This window comes from Rhincodon typus, chromosome 5 (genome assembly GCF_021869965.1).
Source record: "Rhincodon typus isolate 14 chromosome 5, sRhiTyp1.1, whole genome shotgun sequence".
NCBI classification, from domain to species: Eukaryota; Metazoa; Chordata; class Chondrichthyes; order Orectolobiformes; family Rhincodontidae; genus Rhincodon; species Rhincodon typus.
In genome coordinates, this window is record NC_063336.1 from 5428487 (window position 1) to 5445726 (window position 17240).

The 17240-nt window shown below is 41.9% G+C and overlaps 1 protein-coding gene across 1 annotated transcript in view; it reads right to left on the minus strand.

The window, feature by feature from the left end:
• The window catches only part of LOC109920363 (cullin-9), a 186665-nt gene that overhangs the window by 151828 nt on the left and 17597 nt on the right, over positions 1–17240 (minus strand). The window contains exon 2 of the mRNA XM_048596632.1: positions 12852–13496. Coding sequence (XP_048452589.1) covers positions 12852–13482 — 631 coding nt within the window. The 5' untranslated portion in view covers positions 13483–13496. The remainder of the gene's footprint in view (positions 1–12851; positions 13497–17240) is intronic.

Consider the following 17240-nt stretch of genomic DNA (forward strand, 5'->3'; position numbering starts at 1 on the left):
TTTTGCTCTGCAATGAAAATCTCAAGCCTGAAGAAAGCCAGTTTGTTCCCCATCATCCCTCAGCACTTGCTGCAGATTGTGGCTGGAGTAAACCAGAGACTTTTGCAAGTGTAAACCAGCCACTCTGCACTTTCGGCAAGCAAGTGCATAGTGATTGTAGCAAGGTCAGCCAGGTCCCTGGATGAGGCTGTTAACCTGGTCCAATCAGGGAGCCCTGACAGGCAGATAAAAACAGGAGTGTCAGAAGTTCTGTTCACCGAGTGCTGGCTCTGAGGTACCTGGACCAGTGTCAAGGACTCTCCATTTGGAAATAAAGAGTGGCTTGATGATGGGATACCAGCCTCTGTGGAGTTATTTCAAGCCGGGGGGGGGGGTAAGAAAATCAAGAAGCAACAAGCTAAAACGTATCAAAAAGTCAAAAGGACCATCGCAGCAGAGCCAGTGAACAGGGACCACTGAACTGCCTTCCCAATCTTTCCCTTAGCTCACAAACTTTTTTTTCTTGTACACATGTGTAGGGAGAGGCTTTATAAGGGAGTTAAAGTGTTAACTACTACAGTTATACACCAGCAGCTCATCTGTAGGTAGAATCTATTTGTTTATAATTTATTTAAGTACAATAACCTAGTTTGTCCTGTCAATCTGGGTCTAAGAGACAAGTAAATTGGAGAATTCCACATTTTGTTTTAAGTTTTTAACTTCTGTGGTGAATACAGGATTAGGGAGGCTTAATTTTCAACCCTACCTCCGTGAAGCATAATAATAGGTAGATAAAGCGGTAGAGAAGGCAGAAGGGAAGTTTTCCCTCATTCGGTGGGGTGTTGAATACAAAAGCAGAGACAAAATCCTGAAACAACAGAAGACAGCTGGGTGTTTTGGGTACAGTTCTGGTCACATCATAGGAAGGACATAATTGCTTTAGAGAGAGTACAGAAACAATTACAAGAATGTTACCAGGACTTGAAAATCGCAGGTAAGAGGAAGGATTGGATAGGCTACAGCTATTTTCTGAAAAAGGGTGACTTAATGTAGGTGTAATGTAATGAGGGGCTTGGATAGAATCGACTGGGAAGACTTGTTTCCCCGAGCAAAGTGGTTGATTACGAGGGAGCAGACATTTAAGATAATTGGTAGGAAGCAGCTCTGTAACTTGCAAGGCTATGGAAAGTTGAATTAAATTGGGGTGGGGTGAGAACACTAGTTTACTCAGCTTGCACAGAAACAGTAAGCTGAATTTCTGTACTTTAACTCTTAATTTGATTCTACAAATAGATTGCTATACATTAAAAACATCGAGATATGTGGGAACAGTTCAGGAAATGGTGATGAAGTAGAAAATCAGTCAATTTCAGTTACTGGTGGAGCAGGCTGAAAGGGCTGAACAGGTCAGCAATAACCTACTCAGTGATGCCCAGTTTGGGTTCCGCCAGGGCCACTCAGCTCATGACCTCATTACAGCCTTGGTTCAAATGTGAACAAAGAGCTAAGTTCCAGAGGTGAGGTGAGTGTAAGAGCCCTTGACATCAAGGCTGCATTCGACCAAATGTGACATTAAGGAACCCTAGCAAAACTGGAATCAATGGGTATGGGGGCGGGGGGGACTCTCTGGTGGTTGGAGTCATACCTGATCACGTAGGAACAAAAAAAAGTTGCTGGAAAAGCTCAGCAGGTCTGGCAGCATCTGTGAAGTAAAAAATCAGCGTTAACGTCTCAGGTCTGGTGAACCTTCCTCAGAACGGAGGACAAATAGGAAGATGGTCATGGTTGTTGGAGGCCAATCATCTCTGTTCCAGGACATCCCTGCAGGTGTTCCACAGGGTAGTGTCCTTGGCCCAACCACCTTCAGCTGCTTCAATGACCTTCCCTCCATCATAGGGTCAGAAGTGGGGATATTCACCAATGATTGCACAATGTTCAGTACCATTTGCGACTTCTCAGATACTGAAGCAGTCCATGTTCACATGCAACAAGATCTGGACAATATCCAGGCTTGGGCTGACAAGTGGGAAGTGACATTCGCGCCACAGAAATGCCAGGCTTTGATCATCACCAATAAGAGACAATCTAACCACCGCCTCTTGACATTCAATCGTGTTACCATCACTGAATCCCCCACTGACAACATCCTGAGGGTTATCATTGACCAGAAACTCAATTGGACTCACCACATTAACAGAGAGGCTACAACAGCAAGTCAGAATCTAGGAATACTGTGGCAAGTAACTCACCTCCTGCTTCCTCAAAGCTTGTCCACCATCTACAAGGCACAAGTCAGGAGTGTGATGGAATACTTGCCTGGATGAGTGCAACCCAACAACACTCAAGAAGCTTGATACCATCCAAGACAAAGCAGCCCGCTTGATTGGCTACATCCTCAAGCATCCACTCCATCAGTAGCAGCAGTGTGTTTTATAAGATGTACTGCAGAAATTCACAAATGATCCTCAGACAGCACCTTCCAAACCCACGACCACATACATCTAGAAGGACAAGGGCAGCAGACATACGGCAACGCTACTACCTTCAAGTTTCCCTCCAAGCCACTCATCATCTTGACTTGGAAATTATATCGCTGTTTCTTCACGGTCACTTGGTCAAAACCCCAGAATTCCCTCCCTAATAGCATTGTGGTCAACCCACAGCAGGTGGACTACAGTGGTTCAAGGTGGCAGCTGCCCACGACCTTGTCAAGGGCAACTAGGGATGGGCAAGAAATGCTGGCCAGCCAGCGATGCCCACATCTTGCAAATGAATAAAAACAGTCTAATCCTGAAATCAAAGCAAAATACTACAAATGCTGGGAATCTGAAATAAACACAGGAAATGCTAGTGAAGCACAGCATTTGTGAAGAAAAAGGATTAACATGGAGTCTTTATGACTCTTCTTCTAACACAATGTTTACTGTTTCTCTTTCCACAGGTGCTGAGTTTCTCCAGCAGTTTCTGTTAGCATTTGGCCTAACCTTGATCCTGTTTCTCGTGCTCTCCTCACTTTCTTCTCTCCGCGTCCACACATTGTTCTCGTCCATTTCCCCTCCACAAAGTCTCCTCAAATCCTCTCATTTGGTAAATGCAGGATGGATGTTCCTGATGACCAGAGTCCAGAACCAGGGATCACAGTCTACAGATTGAGGGAAAGCCATTTAAGACTGAGATGAAGAGAAATTCCTTCAGATTGGTGAACTTGTGAAATTCTCTGCTAAAGAAAACATTTACTGTTATAGCTCTTTAGATAAAGGGGCCAAAGGGTATGGGGAGAAAGCAGAAACAGGGTACTGAGTTGGATGAGCAGCAGATCAAAAGGGCAGAATGGCCTACTCCTGCTCTGATTGTCTATGTTTCCGATGTAACTCCAGTTTGATTTGGAGTGAAGCCAAATATACCTTTGTCCTCTTGCCCAAAAGAAGCCCCAGAAGACATCCCTAGATGTATTCTAAAATTGAAGGTTTCGCTCTGGTGGGAGCAATATGGCAAATGTTGATGGAAAGAGGAAAGTAGGAGGGGGCCGTCAAAAGCAGTTTACTTTGACGGAGGGGAATGAAGATTACGTGAGGATAACCTGGGAAGGAATGAAATTAGAGATTGGGGGGGGGGGGGGGGGGGGGGGGGGGAAAAAGGGAAATGGATAGGAGATGACAGGAATTGACTGGCACAGTATGGAGAGTAAAGCTAACACTGGCAAATTAAAAATAACGTTACGACAAAATGTTTTTGGATGTTTGCTTGTTTAAAAATCAAATTCTTATAGATAATTTAAGAATTAATAGTCACCTTTGGACAATGCATTACGAATAGTCTAGCCACTTAATGCTTCAAACTTCATTAGCAGTCTCTAAGTAGTGGCTCTTCTTTCTTCTTCTTTGGCAAACCCTCCAGCTCAAGGAACATTCGCTTTCAGCAGAGGGTGGTGGGTTCTCTGGTGGCTCAATCGTCCGATCCTGGAGCTGCAGGTTCTGCCACACGTGGGGCAGCTAATGTTTGGTGAGGCAGGTGGGGGGGACATTTCGGATTCTCCCACAGTTTCTCTCCGCTTGGGCTCGGCCTCCACATACACCATTCGGTGATAATCAAAGCGGTTGGTGGCTTCATGGATACCTCTTATAAAGGCAGAAAAACACTGGAGAAATGATTCCCACACGTCAGTGATGTATCATTTGTTCAGGGAGCTTTTACGGTGTCCGCGTAGCATTCCCTCCTCTCTCCTCGTGATCATGTACCATCACGGATCGTCGAGTAGAGCATTTCTTTTGGGAGTATTGTGTCGGGCATGCAGACAATGTGACCCAGTCATCATAACTGGTCATGTGTAACCAGTGCCTCAATCAGGGTATTAGCCTGGGAGATGATGCTAACGTTGGTATGCCTATCTTGCCAGTGGATATGCAGGGTTTTGTAAAGGCACCGCTGACAATAACTCTCCAAGCATTTGGATTGTCTGCTGTGCATGATCCATGTTCCTGATGCATACAGGAGGGTGGGCACTGTGGCTGCTCTGTAGACCATGAGCCTGGTACATTTTTGAAGTCTCCGACATTGAACACTGTTCCTTAGCCATCCGAAGGCTGCACTGGTGGACTGGAGTACGTGTTGGATCACATCATCAATGACTGCTCACAGAGAGAAGAGGTTCCCAAAGTATAGGAAATGATCCGTGTTGCCAGAGGCTCACCATGGATTGATGGTCAGAGGGCAGTGTTGTGTGGCAGGAGCAGCTTGGTAGAGAAATGGTTTTCCAGATATTTAGTCTGAGGCCCATTCTCTCGTATGTCTCAGTGAATGCACTGAATGGCTTCTAGCTTGGCCTCCAAGTCACAGGTAAGCATTGAACACATACCACAGCTCAATAAGAGAAATTGGGGTGGTCTGGAGGCAAAGGTTGAACAGTTTCCTGCTTTTCCAGCAGTTTAGCTCCACTCCATTGGGTAGATTCATGGAGATGGGGGTGGAGTGTTGCAGCAAGGATAATGGAGAAGAACGCTGCTATGATGACGCAGCCCTGCTTGACCCCAGTTCCTACTCATATGAAGTTTGTGGTGGATCCACTGGTGAGGGTCATGGCTTGCCTGTCATCATGAAGCAGGTGGAGAATGAAAAATTTAAGGAGGATGTTCCACCACACCCCTCAGTTGACACAGTCAAAAGGCAGGGTACGAGATGGAGAGCAAGAGTAAGTATACATGAGAGGGGGCACAAGACCTTTTCTTGGATTTGTTGCACATTGCCAATCCTGTCCATTGTGTCTCGTGATGGACAGCAGCTGCATTGAGCACTGGGAGATTGTGGTTAAGGAGGCCTTTTCCATTACAGACGTCAGGAAATCTCTAATTTCTATGGTGGACTGTCTTCTTTCTTGAAGATCGTTACAATTATGGCCGAGATCACCAGCATGCTCTTTTCCTTCCCGATAGGGGCAAAGAGGTTGTGGATTTGTGCCATTTGTGCCTCTTTGCCATATTCAACGGGGACTCTGTCTGTGTCACTGGCCATACTGCTTTTCAGCTGGCCCAACACAGATTCTCCCAAACAGAAAAATCTCTGCCGCAGGAGGCTCAATATTGCTGTACAAAGGCTCTGGGCAGACTGACCTTCTCAGCTGGTGCCTCACACCTAACCTGGTTATGACCAGTGTGGCAGGGCTACAGAGTGCTCACAATGTCTGATCTACCCTAAAAAACCACGATAATCAGCACTCGTGGAGACGCTCGACCTGTCACCAGAAAACACTAAGACTGGCTCTTTGAGAATAATCAGGAGATCCAGGTTCTCCCAAACACAAATGCAAGGCGTTCCTGAATTGGCAGCTCCATCAAAGCTCGCATGACACGAAACAAGCCTGCAGACAACTGGAGGCTGAGGTACAACAAAGAAAGAGTATGGTGGACGGAAACAGTGCAGCAGACTCAGCAATTTGCTGACGACCAGGAAACACGCGGCTTCTTCAACATAATCAAAGCCATCTATACCCAGGTCTTATTCCACTGAGCCAAAAATGGAAAGTCTTTTGAAAGATTGAGAGGCAGTCAACAGCCATTAGAGAGAGCACTTTGAGCACTTCCTCAAAGATGCAGCCTTCCACAAGTGCTCTCGATGTCATCCCAAGACATGCAACATATCACCATCGCAAACGTACCTCAAGATGAGAGGTTGATTCAGCCATCTGACTGCTTTAAGAGTGACTACCCCAGATTCTAAGACAAAGATAGCTGAATTTACCAGCATGCAATCTTTAAATTACTATATCACAAGTCATTTGGTTTCTTTTAGGTTTGAGGTTTCATGAAATTCCTGCTCTGTCAGCATAACACTCCTTATACTGCTGAACTTATACTAAGCTTTAAATGGATCACTATTACATTGTAAGCCACATGAATGCTTGACTCATTAAAAATTTTCCTCCAGTGTTTGCTGGAATGAGACACTGTTTTAACACAATAGCACCATGGCTTATAGATCTACAGCGCACTTCCAGAACTTTCTGCTTTTATTCCTGGTTACTAGTATCCACAGTATTTTGCTTTAATCTTAGAACTGCACACCTCACTCTGGCTGTTAGTCTGTTTGGCTTAAGGTTGATTTGTTTTTTTAAAAATCAAGTTTGATGTTCATGCGATTAAGGCTTGTTACACAACACAACACATTTGTAATAAGAATACTAGAGAATCAAACGTTGAATTTTGAAATTTTCAGTCTAGACTTCAGAATACAGGAGTTTAACTTTTTTTTTTAAACATTTTTTTAACTGAAATCTGTCCACACTGGATGGAATCTCTTACAGTTGCTAAACTCTGGCATATTTTATACTGCATTTGTACTGATTGCGGCCAGAGGTAGAAGGTAACGTATGGAAAAAATACAAGTTCCTCGAGGGGAAACTCCACATTGTAAAGAAGCTAACTAAAACCTGTGCATGTACCTTTGTACTATAAATGAGTTAGCACACCTATTTCAGGAGGCAAATGCAAGAAGCATATTATTCTGCTAAACCCATTCAACAAACATTTACACAATTCAGGAGAGAATTAATAGTCACATAGACAAATGTGGGTTAATTAGAAGGAGCCAGCAGACAGATGAAGTTACATGTGGAGAGCCATGAGGTGATATATTTTGGTAGAAGGAACATGGTGTGAAAACATTACATAACATACTACTAAGAGCAGGAGCACCAGCTGGAAATTTAAAAACGGTGAATATGAGTTTCTATAGAGAGTTAACAGGAAGTATTGGCCCTATTTATTGAGAGATAGAGAATTTATACCATTAACTAAGCAAATGGCAGGCTCAAAGGGCTGAATAACCTACTCCTGCTCTCAGTTTCTCCATTTCTACAAATTCAACAATTTTGCAACAGTCTTCACCGTACAGAATTCAATTATTATCTCAGAGGCAGCAAATTAACAGATTTTGATAGACTTCAGAGTGTCTTAAAAGAAGTGGTTAGTGAGATTGTTGATGCATTGGTTTTAATTTTCTAAGAAGTCTCTCAATTATGGCACTGTCCCACTAGATTAGAAGATATTAACGTAATTCCTTTACTCAAAACAGCAGAAACACAATGCAGGAAACAACAGGCTAGTTAGATAAACAGCTGTCATAAGGGAAAACTTTAAAAGCTGTGGTTAAATTTCAAGGCGATCAGGCAAAGTCAATTTAAAGTTTGTTGAAGTGAAATCATGTTGACCAATCTATTGGAGTTCTGAGAATGTGAAACGTTCTGTTAATAAAGGAGAACTGGTGGATACATTGTACTCAGATTTCCAGAAGGTATTGATAAGGTGCCACATTGAAGTCCAATGCAGAAAGTAAAAGTAATGGTGCATAGGACTGCATGTTGACATGGAATCAGAGTGCTGACATACTTTTAAGACACCCAACTGTAACAGAGATTTGGTAATTTTATTTCTTCCACAGGGGTGAATGTCTTTGAAACTCTTCCTGTAAAAGTGGTGGAAGAGGGGTCCTTAAATATTTTTGAAGCAGAGGTAGGTATATTCTAGAGGTAGGTAGATGAAAGGTTACCTGCATAGGCAGGAATGTGGATTTTAGGCAAAAATTTGTTCAGCCAAGATCTTATTGAATGGTGGTGTGGGCTTGAAGGCTCATTTTCAACAAACGCTAACATTCCATTAGCCTTTCTAACAGGTTGTTGAACCTGCATGTTAGTCTTCACTGCTGTATTGACAAGGACACCTAGGTCCCTCTGAACATCTGCACGAGAGCGCTGCTTTGTTGCATTTCAGTCAACTGGAGTTTGGTGAAAGAGGGAGGACGTATTCAGTTCCTCCTTTTGCCTAATTTGAGATCTTTCTGCTCTTTAGTATAAAAGTATCGTCTTAGTGAATTTGGGGCACATGGAGAAAAAGTGATCTTCAGGTACTTTTACAGTGCAGAGCACCAGAGGTCAGACAGTAAGCAAACTTGGTAAGGTGCATCTGAGCAAAGCAGCAGGAAAACTTTAAAAGAAGCAGTTCCGCATTACCTTCATTAAATCCAGACGCAGAGCTCCTAAGGTAACATCAGGATTGACAAGTGACAGCGGCAAATGGAAGCTGCCGAGTGGTTGAGTACACAAGGCGAGTATTTATACTATTATTGCTGCTTATAGTTTGTGAAATCCTTATTTTACGGTACATAGTTTGCAAAGGCCATGTTCTGTTTTAACGAGGTCAAGAGAAGAAGGACCCTGAAGTATTTGATTTTAGGAGCCCTTCAAAACAGTAAATCATGGCTGGAGAGCTTCAAGCAGTAGTTTGCTCCTCCTGCTCTATACGGGAAGCCACATTGAGTGCCCAGGGCGAGCACACATGCAGGAAGTATCTCCAGCTGTAGCTTCTGGAAGCCTGAGTTTTGAAGCTGGAGCAGCAGCTGGGGGCAGTGTGGAACATTTGAGAAGTTGAGAATATTGTGAAGAACATGAACAGAGAGGTGGTCACACTGTAGGCAAAGACTCTCCAGGCAGAAAGGGAATGGGTGACCATCAGGCAGAGTATGAGGACTTAGGCAGGCTGTGCTGGAACCTATGACTACTGCCCTACAAAACAGATAGGCCACTTTAGATGGTGTTATGGGTAAATGGTCTCAGGGGAAAGCAGAAACAACCAAATTTTTTGCACCAAGTTGACTCTGCTACATGGGAGAGGAGGACAAAGTGTGGGAATGCAATAGTTACAGGGGATTCAATTGTAAGGGCAATAATAAGCGTTTCTGGCCAAAAAGACTCCAGGATCGTTTGTTACCTCCCTGGTACTAGATTCAAGGATGTTTCAGAGCAGCTCACCAAGGAGGATGAAGGTGTGCAGCCAGTTGCATGATACCCTCAATACCAATGACATAGGCTTAAAAAAATGAGAAAAGAGATGAGGTCCCAAAAGTGGAACATAGCGAGTTAGAAAGCAAGTTGTAAAGTAGGACTTCAAAAGGTAATGATCTCAGGATTACTACCAGTGCCATATGCTAGTCAGTGTAGAATAGCAGGATAGATCAGTTGAATCATTGGCTGAGAGGATGGCGCAAGGTGGAGGGTTTCAGATTGGAGACATTGGGACCAGTTCAAACTGGACACGATACACCTGGACAGGATCAGGACTGATGTCCTAGGGCAAGTATTTGTTGGTGCGGTTGAGGAGGGTTGAAACTCAAATGGCAGAGAGATGGGAACCTAAGCAGGGTAACAAGAGGAGAAACAAGGAAGGTAATTAAAAAAAAACAGTAAGATACAAAAATGGTAGCCACAGCAATCAAAGGCAAGGTGCAAACAGGACAACAATACAAAAGTTATGACTAAAAGTAGCAAAAAAAGGCTCTCAATGCACAAAATCAGAATTAGGCAGATGAATTAATGGCACAAATCGAGGTAAATGGATATGATCTCGTAGCCACCACAGAGACGTGGTTACAAGAAGAACAGAACTAGGAACTTAACATTCAGGGATATTTGACCTCTCAGGAAGAAAGGAGGAAAGGAAAAGTTGGTGGGGTTGCACTGTTAATAAGAGATGAAATGAGGACAGTTGTGGGAGATGGTCTAGGTTCAGATGGTGTAGAGTCCATTTCAGTGGATGTAAGTATGAGCAAGGGAAAAAGATACTGATAGCAGTACAGTATAGGTCCCCAAAAAACTGCAGACACACTGTAGGACAGGTATAAATTGATAAATTTTAGCAGCACAAAAAGCATAAAGTAAGTTGAGGAAAAAAGATCTTCACCCAGAGTATATTGGTTGTCTGGAATGCACTGCTGGGAGGGTAGCTGAGACGAGAAACCTCAATCTTTAAAAACTACTTCAGTGAGTGCTTGAAGTGTCATTACATTCAAGGCTATGGGCCTACTGCAGGAAAGTGGGCTTAGTGTAAAGAGTAGTATTTTTTGACGGTACAACTTGATGGGCTGAAAGGCCTCTTCTGTACTGTATGATTCTATGATACTGTGAGCAATTTTGGTCCCTTATTTAAGGAAAAATATCATTTCATCAAAGGCAAAGCAGATAAAGTTCACTAGGATGATATCTGGTATGGAGGGCTTATTTTAACAGCAAAGGTTAAACAGGTTGGGACTCTACTCACTGGAGTTTAGAAGAATGACAGGTGATCTCATTGAAACATACAGGCTTCTTAAGGGGCTTGACAGGATAAATATTTGAGAGGATGTTTCCCCTCATGGGAGAATCTAGGACCAGAGGGTAGAGTCTCAGAATTTAGCGGTGTCGATTTAAGAATGAGATGAGGAGGAATATTCTTGAGGGTTGAGTGTCTTTGGAACTCCTTGCCACACAGGTGTGGGGGCAGTCCTATGTAAATTTAAGGTCGAGACAGATACTCAATCAGCAGGGGAATCAAGGGTTAGAGGGCAAGCGCAGTAAAGTAGATGCGAGGAATGTCAGATCAACCACAATCCTACTGAATGGCAGAGCAGGTTTGAGGGGATCAAATGGACTACTCATTTTCCTCTATCATTTTATCTACACTTTCCAACCTCTTACCATGTAGGAAAAATTCTGCAATCTGTTCCACCTACCAAAGTGAATAATTTCACATTATTTCACATTAAATTCCATCTTCCTCACAACACATACTCCCACTCAGCATCATCTGCAAACGTGGAAAGATTAAATCTGGTCCCCAAATGTATAAAGAACATCTATAGCTCAATACTGATCCCTAAAGTACACAACTTGTCACAGCCTGCAAACGCGTGAATGACCATTTATTCCTACCGATTTGTCTTTTAGCTAGTCAGTACCACCTTTCTCACGCATTCATCAATTTTGTTAGTAATATCTTCAAAAAAATCCCACAGGTTCGTGAAACATGATTTTCTATTTGCAAATCTCTGCTGACTGCGCTTCATCAGATCACTATCAACCAGGTGCCCATTTATCCCATCCTTTATAACAGCTTCTAGCATTTTCCCTGCTACTGTACGGCTAGGTAGTCTGCAGTTCGCTGTCTTCTCTCATGTTCCCTTCTTAAATAGTGGAAGGGGCATTTGCTACCCACCAGTCCATTCCAAACCTATAGAATTTTGGAAGATAGTTAATACTTTGATGGCTCTCTCTATAGTGACCTCCTTCAACACTCTGGGATGTATTTCGTCAGTCCTGGCAATTTATCAAATTTCAGACCCATTGATTTCTCCAGTTCAAGCTAATTACTAATGCTAATTTCCTTCAACTCATTCTTCCCAGCCACTTGGATCTCTAGTTCTGGCAGATTTCTGGTATCTTCCTCAGTAAAAACAGACAACTAGTAATTTCACTTGTCATTTCTCTGTACCACATTATAAATTCTCATGACTGTCTAATGGAGTCACTTTCTTTTTAGGGACATGCCTCCATTTTTTAACCTACTTGCAGAAGCTTTGGAAGTCTTTTTTGTTAGATTGCATTCATATTCTATTCTCCTGTTCCTTATCAGTTTCTTGGTCTTCCTTTGTTCCACAAACATCTTAATCCTCATAATTACTGCTGTATATAGCAACTTTGTATTGTAGGCCTTTTCTTTTAATTTTATACAATTCCGGACTTGCTTTGTTAGCCACAGTTGACTAACTTTTTTGAGTTTATCTTGAAGCAATGTATAGTTGCTGTAAATCACTTAATAGTCTTTTTAAAGACTGTCCATTGCCCATGTTTAATCATGCTTATTAACGTAGGTCTCCAAAAATTTTGGAGAAATGAAACAACTGCAGATGCTGGAGATCTGAAACAGAAACAAAAATTGCTGGAGAAACTCAGCAGGTCTGCCAGCATCTGTGGAGGGATAACAGCATAAATGTTTCAGGTCCAATCACCAGTGGGGAGGTAATACCACTAGGCCATTGTCGCTGGACTGTTAATCCAGAGACCCAGATTATGTTCTGGGGACCTGGGCTCAAATCCCACTGGGCAAATGGTGGAATTTGAATTCAATAAATATCTGGAATTAAAAGTCTAATGATGACCATGAATCCATTGTCAATTGTCAGAAAAACCCATCTGGTTCACTAATGTCCTTTAGGGAAGGAAACTGCCATCTTTACCTGGTCTGGCCTAGGTGAGACTCCAGACCCACAGCAATGTGGTTGCTTCTGAACTCAATTAGGGATGGGCAATAAATGCTACCTCGCCTGTCCTCTAGTTAGTTCAATATTCTACTCTAAAAAACCATTCCCAACACACTTTAGAGACTGGCTAATAGAAGTTAAGAAACTCTTGCAGATGGTAAGTTCAAACAACTGTTTGTCACATTGTTAAGCATATCACTTTTATTGCAGTAGTCTCAGGTTCATGGTCTAATGTGAAATCTGTAATCCCAGAGTTAAATCACACCATCTACTAGAGATACAAAGAAATTTCAAACTAAAGAACATCCTACCTGCATCATGCGAAGCAAGAGCCCTGAGCATCTTCCCAGCACTCCGGCGTGTTTGCGTTTCCTTGTTACAGAGTAATTCCATAAGCACATCCAAAGCTCCTGTCTCTTTGAACACCCCCACCAGTGAGCCAATACTAGCATAAGCACTCAGAACATGAATTGTGTGAGAAATATTCAAGGATGAGTCTGGTCCAGGTTTACGAGACATCTGTCGCCTTGCTCGTTGTACCAAATGCTTTACGTCCTCCTTCATATCAAGTAACTCTACATCATCAAATGTGACATCAGAGTCTGCACTCACTGGGCAAGATCTGGCACTTGGTTCCTGTTCTTCTTTTACTCTTTGACCCTCTGGTTTCCGTTTCCCAAGAAGTGTAGGACAGTTGGCATATACATCTTCAGCTGACATCCACATCAATATATTATCCACTTTACTGTCGCTAGATGAACTGTTTCCTCCATTACTGCTGCTGCCTCCTCCTCCACTATCATCAACAGTCAGCACGTTCCAGCGAATGAGATACTCTGTAAGGCCATCATGCGAACGGCGTTGGCGGATCAGCTCTTCTGGGTAAGCCTGCATTTTGGGTCCCAGCTGGACCAAAAGGTTTTTGCTGCGCCGTTCACCCATTCTGTTCGTATCTACTAAACAGAAAACAACAATTGCATTTACAGCAAAGTATTTCTAATTCTAAATTGAAGCTATTACACAAGAAAATGTGTCAGCTATTGTATCTTTAAATCTCAGCATCTTGACGTTTTACTCCTCCAGCATATTCCAGTGTTCGGCATAGGTTGGAGAAATAGGACATAACAATCTGCCATCTATCATGTTCCTTTTAACAATATCCATTTCATGGGATTGGAATTAACACAGCTTGGAAAAAATTAGTTATCTCCAATTTCTTGCTACTGCGCAATATTATCGGTTTCATTATGGAAAGACTGACAAGCTCCCATTCTGAAAGAAAAAGAATTAAAAGGAACTTTTAGTTTTAATTTCAGTAACATCCTTTGATGATTAATGATTAACCACCCACCTCAAGAAGCAGAAAAATCTGACTAACACCAATGCTCCCTCGGTGAAGGGGATTGTACGTTGCTAAGCTTTCTTCAGATGCCTCAGTGAACAATGTTAAACTAAATCATGCATTAACATGCCAAGACTAAACAGCTTTGCATGTTGAATTGATGTTCATTACTGAGTCATTAGAATTTCAAGCTGTGCACTGGTTGGCATAACAATCTGCTTCAGCAGTTAAATATCACTGGGGAAAGGAGGATAAGAAAGATGAAAAAATGCAAACCAACCAGCATTCCCACTCCTGAATGCTGTCCAATCACCTAACCAAATACACACACAAATACATTATGCTCATTTTCCTCTCCTATTTGACTAAATAATTTAAAACAATCCAGATTCAAAGGAGAGCCACCAATTTACAATGAGTCATTTTTCACAAGAGAAAAAAAGAAATTCAAAGGAAAAGCATGGCCAATAATTAAAACTTGTCTGGTAAGTGAGTCTGTTGGAAGTCTACCAGATTACCATATCTTATCAATTTAGTCTGTCAGAGCTATTAACTGCAAATACAACAGTAAGCACTTCAGATGCCAAATCTCAAAACTCAAAACAGAAAAACATTAGCTAGGGCCACATAACAGCCTTGTGGGAAAAGTAACAGCTCATGGAACAAATGGGACAGCTACAACACATACTACATGGGCTGAGTAATAGGAAATAAAGGGTAACGGTTCATGAATTTCATTCTTGGAAGAGGAAAACAGAAGCTGCTCAAGAAACCCAGCAAGTCTGGCAGCATCTGAGGAGAGAAAGCAGACTTCAGGTCCAGTGACCCTTCTTCAGAACTGTTTGATCATATTACAAATTTCTAAATGCTCTGCTACTACATCTTTCCATAACAGGTTGACATTTTCTCAATAAGAGATATTAAGCTAACTAGCCTATTGTTTATTGTGTCCTTCCAATTTGATGGAGGGCGTTAACCTGGTATTTTCCAATCCTCCAGGACGTTTCCAAAAACCAAGGATTTTCAAAAGCTTATTGCCAGTGCATGCATTTACATTGTCCTTATATATTTTATTTACTTTACCATAGATTTTAACATAGTAAACAGATTGAATAGAAAAAACCATAGCCACTTACTACAGACTCAAACAGTTAGATTTCTTTGGAATTAAATTTGCACTGCTGCAATCAGCTCCAAAGAATGTGACTCAAGAATGGGGAGCCCAGCATAGAGGGAAAGATAAGGCTGAAGTATTTGCATCCAGCTTCAGCCAGATGTACCAAATGGATGAACCATCTCAGCCTCGTCCTGAAGTCCCTGGCATCACAGATGTCAGTCTTCACTCGATTTCATTCACTTCATACGACATCAAGACATGCCTCAGATGTTGAAGCAGTCCGTGTGCATACGTAGCAAGACCGGAATGTCATTCAGGCTTGAGCTAAATGGCAAGTAACATCTAAGTGCCAAGCAATGACCATCTTCAAGAGACAGTCTGAATAACACGCCTTGAGATTCAATGACATTACCATCACTGAATCCGCCACTATCAACATCCTGGAGGTTACCATTGATCAGATACTGAACTAGACCAATCATCTAAGTGCTATAAGAACAATTTGGAGGCTAGCAATTAATTCACCTATTCTCCCAATGCCTTAGTGTAAATCTACAAGGCACAGGTCAGGGGTTTGATGGAATTCTGTTCAGTTCCCTGGATGAGTACAGCTCCAACAACACTTAAAGGCTGGACAAGGTAATGGTGAGTTGCCTTCTTGATCCACTGCAGTTTCCACAACATTGTTAGTGCCACTGTGCTTTTAGAGAATCAGGTCAGAATTTTGACCAAAAACAAAAAGGAACAAAAATTTAGTAGGTGGAGTAAAATCTAATAAAATGTGAAGTTGTCCACTTTGGCAGGAAGAATAATTAAAATGCAGAGTATTACTTAAAAAAGAATGACTGTCGAGTTCTGGAGATAGAGGTATTTACATGCCCTGGTGCTTGAGATGCAGATGCAGATACAGATACAGCACATCATCAAGGAGGCTAATGGGAGGCTGTTCTTTATTAGACAAAAAAAATTTAACATAAAAGGATGGATGTCATGATATAGTCATACAGGGCATTGATGAGAATTCTTCTCAAATATTGTGTGCAGTTTGATCTCCTTATTTAAGGAAGGATGTAAATGTATTGGAAGCTGAGAGAAAGTTTACTGGATTAATATCTGAAACTAGCAGGTTGTCTTATGAAGACAGACTGTACAGACTGGGCTTGTTTCCACTACAGTTTAGAAGAATGAGGGGTGATTTGATTAGATCTGGAATGGTTCTGACAAGGTGGGCATGGAAAGAAGGTTTCCTTTTGTTGGTTAAAATTAGAGGTCATCTTTTCAGGACAGAGATTTGTAGAATTTTTTTTTCCTGAGAGTTATCTGACTTTTGAATCCTCGGTCTCAAAGTGATCGAGACAAAGTCATTAAATATTTTTAAGTCTGAGGTAGATAGATTCTTGTTAGGCAGGAGAATCAATGGTTATCAGGGTAAATGGGAACGTGGAATTCAAAACACAATCAGATCGACTATAGTCTTACTGAAAGGCTCAGCAGGCTCAAGGGGCCAAATGATCTAATTCTATTCTGTAAATAACACTCATGAACGGCAATAAATTTGTGTTGTACGACTTCGAAGGGAATTTGCAGGTGGCAGTCCCATATGTCTTCTGCTCTTATCAGTCTAGTTCATAGAAGGTGCAGGTTTGGCAGTGTTGAAGTAGCCTTGGTGAATTACAACCTCAAGATGATGCTGTTACCATCACCCTGGGAAACTGAAATCCAAACAACTGACCAACTCGAACAAAGTACAATTAAGTTTTGACATTTTGTAACTTTTATTTTAACAAATGAATATCAAACATGAATGGACAGACAAAATATTGTTTGGTATGAGCCACAAATTACACAGGGCTCCTTTCAGAACACTCTCAAATCTTCTCCAGTACTTCTACTAGTCTTTTGTCTGCATCTCTGTGCTGAATGTCTTTTGCTTCTCACTTTACAACAGTAGCTTCTTTGTCTCTATCTTCCTGCTGCTGGCTCTCTCTACTGGCCACAGGCTTCTCCCTCAATTTTCCATCTGTTGTTTACATTCAGGTCAAGGATCATCAAGTCACATGGACCAGTATATCTTATCTAAGAGAAGTGCACTTTGTCTGTATAAATGGATACAAACCCTTAAGTCCTTTAAATGTTTTCAAAAGCAATGAGATTTACCAAACAATTTAAACCAAATACAAATTTTCATTTTGAAAGGAAACAAACAGGTCGAAGAGGCGGGGATGGAGCCAGTAAAGGTGA